At 52.9% G+C, this 9,091-nt stretch overlaps 2 protein-coding genes across 5 annotated transcripts in view; one reads left to right on the forward strand and one right to left on the reverse strand.

Annotated features, from left to right (window-relative positions):
• MED23 (mediator complex subunit 23) overlaps positions 1-2,386 on the reverse strand; it is a 59,655-nt gene extending 57,269 nt beyond the window's left edge. For all 4 annotated transcript variants that reach the window (XR_012655535.1, XM_032800766.2, XM_032800765.2 and 1 more), the window contains exon 1: positions 2,299-2,386. Coding sequence is in view for 3 of the 4 variants with exons in the window: in XM_032800766.2 (XP_032656657.1) it covers positions 2,299-2,358 (60 nt within the window). In the remaining variant the exon portion in view is untranslated. The remainder of the gene's footprint in view (positions 1-2,298) is intronic.
• Positions 2,387-2,531: 145 nt separating this feature from the next.
• Positions 2,532-9,091, forward strand: part of LOC116836822 (butyrophilin subfamily 1 member A1-like) — a 139,203-nt gene continuing 132,643 nt past the window's right edge. Inside the window, exon 1 of the mRNA XM_075063961.1 lies at positions 2,532-2,928. The gene's annotated coding sequence lies outside the window, so the exon portion shown is untranslated. The remainder of the gene's footprint in view (positions 2,929-9,091) is intronic.

The following is a 9,091-nucleotide window of genomic DNA, read 5'->3' on the forward strand; positions in this document are numbered from 1 at the left end:
TCTTCTGGAATAGTGGTCAAAGCATGAAGGGACATATGTATCTTTAGTGCACCTGGCACATAAATATCTTGCAACATGGACTACAAAAGTGCCATGCGAACACGTGTTCTCATTTTCAGGTGACACTGTAAACATGCTGGCAGCGTTATCTCCTGCAAATGTAAACAAACTTCTGTGTCTGTGCGATTGGCTGAACAAGAAGTAGGACAGAGTGGACTTGTAGGCTCTGGAGTTTTACATTTTATTTTTGAATGTATTATTTTTGTACATAATTCTACATTTGTAAGCTCAACTTTCATAACAAAGAGATTGCAACACAGCATTTGTATTAGATGAACTGAACAATACTATTTCTTTTGTTTTTTACAGTGCAAATATTTGTAATAAAAATAAATATAAAGTGAGAACTGTATACTTTGAATTCTGTGTTGTAATTGAAATCAATATATTTGAAAATGTAGAAAATATCCAAAAATATTTAAATAAATGGTACTCCATTACTGTTTAACAGTGCGATTAATAGCAATTATTTTTTTAATCATGAGATTAATTGTGATTAATTTTTTTAACCGCTTGACAGTCCTAATTTTAATACATTTTCCTTTTAAAAAATAAACAACAGCCTCCTTCCTGAGCCGTAATGGGGGTGGGAGAGAGGGCAGGAGCGGCAGCCCAGCCCCTCTCTACTGCTCCTGGATGTACCACATTGGCATTGGTTGCTGAGGCCACCAGCAGTAGTTGGTACTGTGTGGCTTCTGGAGACACACAATGCTAGAAGATCAAGGTGAGTTCCCCCTGCATCTTCTGGGTTTTGGGCTTCAGCATGGGGTGGTGGGCTGCCAGGGTTTTGGGCTCTGACTCCGGAGCTTCAGGCTCTGGCCTCCAGCTCCAGCCATGGGGCTTTGGGCATCAGTCTCTGGCTTCGTCCGCTGGACTTCATGGCTCAACCTCCCTCCCACGTCTCCCCTGCAACTCCCATCTATCCCCCAATCCTCCTGGCCTCCACTGCCTCCTCCCTATCCAGGGTAATTTGTCCCAGGATTTGTTGTGAAAAGTGATATTAACAAACAACTATCGTTTTGCACAGAAGCAGTCTTACTAGTTAGCAAGTCTTAAAAAAAAAAAAACACGCATCCAAAAGAGCAAAAGGAACAACAATAATAAAAGACAAGAAGATGGAAAGCACTTTATTTGGGTTTCTATTCTGTTTAGGTCCAGTAAAGAATAGAGAAAACTGTATATTATTTTTATTACTGAATCTGAAAAAAAAAACCCTACATTAATAAGTTACAATGATTTAGCTATGCATAGGTATGTATTTATTTCTTTCGCTTGAAATTAATTATGTATTTTAGGAAAACATGTCAGACTGGCTACCAGCAAGAGTTCGTTGTGAGAACCACTACTTTAAGACCTACATATCCAGGCCTTATCCAAGTTTTGTTGCTTCTACTTAAAATTCAGCCTTTTCTGTCTGACTGCCAGATCTCCTGTTGAGCCCCCTGTCATCCCGGACATTGACTACTGTAATCCAACCTCACTGACTTAGATACCTACCACACCACATTCCTTCAGTCTACTAAAAATACTGGGATCCTCCTCCTAGCTCCAACCACATCTATCTACTCTCTGTATTCCTTCACTGGCCCCTCTTCTCCACCGTATCAAACACAAACTCCTTGGTTTTGCTTTTCAGGTGTTATCATCATTTAGCCCTGTGCTACTCAGCTTGACAACTGAATGACACATCAAACCTGCCTTTGCTCTGCCAGTGATGCCTGCCTTGATCACCCCCTTCGCTCTCGAGTATTTCCATGATTTCTCCAAGTCATCCCCCTACTCCTGAAGAAACAAACAAAAAACCCTCCTATCAGAATTTTCAAAGCCACCATCTGTCCTGTTTTTAAATCCTTCCTTAAAACCAACTTCTGCCGTATCTACAAATCGCCACAATCTAGCTTTGGTTAAGCAAGTAGGGCGCTGACACTCACGTCCTCCCACCAACCTGCTTTACTGTTGCCTCGTTCTTTCAACCCGTTATTAGTGGGACTCACCAGCTCTTTAATATTGTAACAACATCCCACTGGGGCCCGTGCTGCCCCCGGCCCCCATGATGCTGGGACAAAATCAGCAGGGGCCCCAAAGCAACCATGGATCACTCCCCAATTTGTAAATAAGTCTTGTGCCAACCCGCCTCCAGCTCCTCACATCCCAGAGACCCCGCAACACCCCAGAGCCCCCCAATCCCTCCCTCCCACCGCAAGGCCCCTGGGGCCGGGGCCCGGCTCTGTGACTCACCACCACCTCCTCGAAGATGCTCTGCAGCTGGGTCTCCATCGGCACCATCGGGATCGCCATGGCCCCGCCCGCGGCTCGGCTCGGCCCCAGACTCCCTGCGGGCAGCGGCGGCACCGAACCGGGACCAGCCCCAGCGCCGAGGAACCAAGCCGCGGCGGTTCTGGGTCTGGCGGCGACCCCGGCGGAAGGTGCGACCCTGAACCCGTCCCCGCCGGGAGGCAGCTCCCCGGCCCGAGCAGTTCCGCGCTGGGGCCGCCTGCAGCCTCCGGCTCTCGCACCTCCCTGGCCGGGCCCCGTGTGCACCCCGGGCAGAAACAGGCGGGTGCGGAACAGACCGCGCCCCGGGCCTGGCGGGGACGGTGTGTGGCGGGGACCAGGCTCGCTACGCCCCTGGTGTCGCCTCGCTCAGACCTGGCCCTGCACTGGGCTGGACTCCGGCAGCGGAGTCCCCCGCGGCTCGCAGGGCTTGTCCAGCAAGTCCCGCTGGTGGGGCTGCACCTCAAGAGCTTGTGCGCAGCGGGGCAGGCAGCGGCCAGGCCGCCGTGTTCGACCCAGGCCTTGTTGACTCACAAGAGAAAACGTATCGCAAAGCGCCGACGAGTGTTGGGACACAGGCCGGGCCATTGTACGGTAAGCGCCGCCACACCACCGTGTGGGCACTGGGCGAACTTCCTTTCTGGGCACCCCTGCCCCAGGGCACTGGGCATCAGGCCCCGCCCCCTCTCGAGGCTCCGCCCCCACGCACTATATTCCCCCCTCTCCCCCAGTGGCTCGCTCACCTCCCCCTCCCCCACTCACTTTCCTTCTGTTGGGGTTCAGGGTATGGGAGAGGTCTCTAGGCTGGGGGTGCAGGCTCTGTGGTAGGGCTGGGGATGAGGTGTTTGGGATGCAAGAGGGCAGGGCTGGCTCGAGGGGTTTTGCCACCCCAAGCAGCCAAAAAAAAAAGAAAAAAAAGCCACGATTGCGATCTGCAGCAATTTAGTGGAAGGTCCTTCGCTCCGAGCGGGAGTGAGGGACCGTCTGCCGAATTGACGCCAAATACCTGAAAGTGCCACCCCGTGCTGGAGTTGCCGCCCCAAGCACCTACTTGATAAGCTGGTGTCTGGAGCTGGCCCTGCAAGAGGGGGCTCGGGGTTAGGGCACAGGCTTACCTCAGGTGGCTCCTGGTCAGCAGTGCTGTGGAGTCAAGGCAGGCTGCCTGCCTGTCCTGGGGCACTGCACTGTGCCCTGGAAGCAGCCAGCAGGTCCGGCTCCTAAGCAGGAGGGGAAGGGGCAGGAAGTGCCATGGTGCATGCTACTCTCACCTGCAGACACTGTCCCCCAGCTCCCATTCACCAGCACCTTACCCTGGGTGGGGGCAGCTCACAGAGCCTCGTAGTCCCCCGCCTTGAAGCCTGACCTGCTGCCCCAGGACAGGTAGGGACCATTGACAGCAGGAGGCACTACTACCCCTGAAATGGATCTCTGCTGGCTCCCAGTAGAGCAGATTACTGTCATATCAGTGAAAAAGGTCCAAAGTAATTATCTTCAATGCACAGCAGTTTATTGAGAAGGAATTCTATACACAGTAAAGCATTATATTAAGCACATAACTCCTGTGTTAGACATTAAGAGCTATACATTCCTCTTAATGAGTCTCTCTTTCACAAACATACACAAAAAGGCCCTGCGCTAGCCCCATGCAGTTCCTGCTTGGCAAACAGAGAACGTGATTACCAATTTTATAGATGACTTCTTCCCTCCAGGTCTGTTTTTCTGAACCCTCTGATCTGTCTGGATTCCCTTGAGATCCCTCTGATTCACAGTCATACTCAAGCCACGGAGCAGAGTTTTGGCTACTCTGTCTAGCAGCGGTGCTTCTTCCAGCGTCAATTAAAGAATCCCAACTGCAGTAATTTACTTTGCTTGAGTCTTACATTCTTTTTCCTCAGAGGAGTCACGTGTCTTACAAGCATGCCTAGTGGGCGTATGGTTATTAATTTTATTTAATTACTATTTTAGAAGGGGCTGGGGGGGGGGTGCCGAACAAAGATCACCCCATGTTTACTCACTCATCAATCATTCACTCTGGCTCTCTGCATGGTGTCCTTGCTGTAAGGTCACTATAACCAGGTTGACCTGTGCTCCATGCTGGAACTTTATACATGTGATATTTACTTTTGCATGGGCCCATATTTGCTGATCAATAGGTTCAGTATCAATCACACACACAGGCTTTGTCAGTCCTTTATCAAATCTGCTTCTGCTTAAAGGGACTCTGCTTTCAGGATCCTCTTCAGCCATGTTTAAGTCATGTCAAGTTATTCTCACACCATTCATTCAGTATGGCCACACCAATTTGGCACCATCCCAACAGGTACTAGCCTGCCTTGGCTCCGCAGCACTGCTGACCGGACTTTTAATGGCCTGGTCAGCAGTGCTGACCTGAGCCACCAGGGTCTTTTTTGACCCAGTGTTCCTGTAAAAAACTGGACATCTGGTTCTGCTCCGCATCCCCCATTGGTTCCCGGCCAATGGGAGCTGCGCCTGCGGGCACGGGCAGCAGGTGTAGCTACCTGATCCCTCCACTTAGGAGGTGGACATACCTGCCACTTCTGGGAGCCATCTGAGGTAAGCACCTCTGGAGTCTGCACCCAGTACACCTTCTTGTGCCCCAACACTGAGCCCACTACCCACCCAAACTCCCTCCCCATGCCTGCACCACGTGCCATGCACCCCAAATTCCTCATCCCTGGCCCCACCCCAGAGCCCGCAACCCCAGCCAAGCCTCAATGCCCCAACCCTCTAACATTCAAATTCGCCTTGGCCACGCGCCAACCCAGAGCCCCCTCCCCCCAACCACAAATTCCTCATCCCCAGCCCCACCCCAGAGCATGCACCCCCAGCTGAAGCCCTTGCCCCGTCCTGCACGCCACCTCCCTGCCCCAGCCTGGTGAAAATGAGCAACTGAGCAAGGGTGAGGAAGAGTGAGCAACGGGGGGGAGAAGGGGGGGATGGAGTGAGTGGGGGCGGGATCTCCGTAAAGGGCCAGGTCCTCAGGGCAGGGGTGGGGTGTGGGGCAAGGGTGCTCTGCAATCAGAAAGTTGGCAACCCTAGCTGGCACTTGGGGCAGAGGCAGCAAGCAGAGCCTCCCTGGCCACCCTTGCACCTTGGAGCTGGAGATGCTGGCCGCTTCCAGGAGCCGTATGGAGCCAGGGAGCCTGCCTTAGCCCCGCTGTGCCACTGGCTGGACTTAACAGTGCGCTCAGTGGCGCTGACTGGAGCCGCCAGGGTCCCTTGTCAACCAGATGTCAGGCATCTGGTTTTCAACTGGAACAACTCTACTCTGTCTGCCTCAGACATCTACTATCCTGTAAGGGCCAGTGCAGGAGCCATTCACTTTAATGTTCCACCTCTGACCTCTTGAGAAGATTACCAGACTAGTTTGTCAGGGTTTAGTATATTTCTGGGAGGGTCTCCAGGCTTGTGAACATATGAGAACAGAGACCTTGACTAGGGTGACCAGATGACAAAACTGAAATATTGGGATGTGGGAAAGGAGACCGGCGGAAGGGAGGGGGAAAAAAAAAAAAAGCTGCCAGAGCACCCCACCCCCACCAACTCGCCTCATCTCCACCTCCCCTCATAGGGGACGGTGCCCAGCTGGTGCAATCTCACAGGCAGCCCCAGAGTGGGGGCAGCAGGGCCCAGCCCCCTCCATCCCACCCGGGTCCCGCAGGGGAATGAATGGGGCTGCTGCTGCTTTTGCCCGGGGCGGGGTTTCCCTACAGCAGGCCTGCACAACATGCGGCCCATGGAGCCTCACTGTGCGGCCCGCGGGGGGATTCTAAATCCCCTGCGCATGGTACTCTGCGGGCAGCCCAGAGCCCTTTGAATCCTGGCCCACGGCCACTGATTGCCCCCTCCCCAGACTCCTGCCCCTAACTGCCCCCCCCCGGACCCTATCCTCTATCTAAATGCTGCTGCTCCTTGTCCCCTGATTGCCCCCTCCCGAGACCCCCCCAACTTTCCCACAGGACCCCACCCCTACCTGTCCCCTGATAAACCCCTGAGACTCCCATGCCTATCCAACTGCTCTGTGCCCTGACTGCCCCCCTGAACCTCCACCCCATCCAGCCCCCCCTGCACCCTGTCCCTTGACTGCCCCTCGGAAACCCCTACCCCTTCTCCAACCCCCAGCCCCCTTACCGTACCACTCAGACCAGTGTGTCTGGCTCCATGCAGCTCCAGACACGTTGCTACCATGCTCCCCCGCAAAGCCCACAGGCCCCTCCCCGTAGCACCTGCCTTCCAGATTTGAACACCTCAAAATTCAGGAGTCCTCGAGCTCAGTTTGGGCAGCTGTTACCTCATTTCTCCCAAATCAAATGTACTGATCCTCTGTAACTTGCTGTAGAAAAAGTAGGATAAAATTGAGCAAGAAATGCTTATTAGGACTGGAATTGCTATTTTCAACAGCCATTGCCTTTTTGTTTGTTTAAAAGGAAGACAGTGATATCGCATTGGCAAATTCCCTATAGAAAGAAAGAGTGGAACAAAAGAATAAAGGCACCTCAACTTTTCTTCATTTATGGAGGACAGTCTTATAATATGAATCCAGATTCCTCCAATCACACAAGCTGAAAATTGTTCTACTTTACTGCAGCTCTGTAACCATATGGGAACCAATCCTGTGCGTGTTTTGTGCACATCCAAAATTCCTGCTGAATGACCCGCCCTGGGAGCATTATCAGTGACCCAGGGCTAAGGCGGCAGGAGGTGTGTGTGAGGGGGGGGTGAATCCCAGGGCTGGGGCAGCAGCGGGGTGAGGGGAGGGCACTGATGGGGAGGAAAGGGGGAAGCCCAGCATTGGGGGCAGCCAAAGTTTTTTTTTTTTTTTGGCTTGGGGCAACAAAAACCCCACACCACACACACTCACACAGCCCTGCCGGGTTCCCCCAGCTGCCAGAGCCCTGGGCCCTTTAATTTGACCCTGAGGGCTCTCAGCTACCTCTTCAGCTGGGAGCCCCCAGTTGATTTAAAATAGAGTATCACCTCCCCACCCCCAACCTTCCTTTTTGGCCCACAACTGTTTTGGTAGGGCAGCGCTGGGGAAGGAGGGTTTGTTTCTGCAGGGCTGGGCGGCCCTGGGGCGGGGTGTTTCTGCGGGGCCGGGAGGTTTTAGTCCTCAGCTGTTCTCTTTGGAGTAATGCGGCCCTCGCCGCTTTACAAGTTGTGTGGACCTGCCCTGCGGGGCAGTGTGAAGCCCCCTTAGAGTCCCTGTGTGGGCAGCTGCTACCCTCCCCCATGGACACGTACAGGGAGCCGGTTCCCCGGGCTGGACCTGGGGCTGCCCCTGCAGGTACCGCAGCGGCAGGAGGGTAAGGCGTTTGACCAGGCCCCTTCTGCAGCTCCCGGCTGAGCTACTCCCGGGCTCCATCGCCCCAGCAGCAGCAAAAGCAAGGGCTGCTCTGCCCTGCCTGGCACACTTGCCCGGTCTGTTCCTCTCCGCCCCACACATGTCTCCAGCCCACACCCCCATGCCACCTACCCGGGCCTTGCCCCTCTCCGCTGCCCCCGGACCCACTGCGCTGCCCCACGGGTTGCAGCAGCTTCTGCACTGAGCTCCTGGCCCCAGCCATGGCCCATGTGCAACTTAGGGCTGCCCAGGCTGCTGCACGCAGAGGGGTGTCTCCTCTCTAGGCCTGGCTTAGGATCCAGTGGGAGGGGAAGGAGGGGGCAAGAGCCCCTCTGGGCTCCACCTGTGTGCTGGAGCGAAGGGCAAAGTTGCTTGTTTGTCCAGTATCCCGACCGAACATCATTCAGGATGTGGGACAAACAAGCAAATATCGGGACAGTCCCGATAAGATTGGGACATCTGGTCACCCTAACCCTGACTAAGGGCAGGTCTACACTTAATACACAGCTGTAGCACTTCAGTGAAGATGCTACTACACTGATGAGAGAGAGGGGCAGTTATGTGACAGGAAAGGCTCTGTCTACAAAGTGCTGTCTACACTGGTGGTTAGCTTGGTATAACTGCATGTGTTGCTCAGAGTTGTAGGATTTTCCACACCCCTTGATGACAAAGTTATACAAATGTAAGTTTATAGTGTAGACATGGCCTAGTTTAAAAGGCCACATTTCCTGTAGCAGGGATGGGTGGGTGTCTTGAATTAATCCCATGTTTTCACATGATAACCCCCTTACAACAATCAGACAAAACAAAGTCATAAGTTACAGATAAGACCCACAGCTGTCAAGATTTTACACTAGTGCCACTTCACTGGTGGTAGTAACAGTAGAAGCTGGAAAAAGTGACAGTCCTGTGGCATGTTATAGACTAACAGACATATTGGAGCATAAGCTTTTGCGGGGTGGGGGCTGGGGCGGGGAATACCCACTTCTTCAGATGCATGTGGTAGAAATTTCCAGAGGCAGGTATAAATATGCAGGCAAGAATCAGTCTAGAGATGAGGTTAGTTCAATCAGGGAGGATGAGGCCCTGTTCTAGCAGTTGAGGTGTGAACACCAAGGAAGAAGAAACTGCTTTTATAGTTGGCTAGCCATTCACACAGTCTTTGTTTGATACCAGCAGCTCAGTATTAAATTTGCCAATGAACTGAAGCTCATCAGTTTCTCTTTGGAGTCTGGTCCTGAAGTTTTTTTGCTGCAGGATGGCTACCTTTAAATCCGCTATTGTGTGTCCAGGGAGATTGAAGTCTTCTCCTACAGGTTTTTGTATATTGCCATTCCTAATATCTGACTTGTGTCCATTTATCCTTTTATGTAGGGATTGTCCAGTTTGGCCAAT

The sequence above is a fragment of the Chelonoidis abingdonii genome, chromosome 3 (assembly GCF_003597395.2).
Source record: "Chelonoidis abingdonii isolate Lonesome George chromosome 3, CheloAbing_2.0, whole genome shotgun sequence".
NCBI lineage: Eukaryota > Metazoa > Chordata > Testudines > Testudinidae > Chelonoidis > Chelonoidis abingdonii.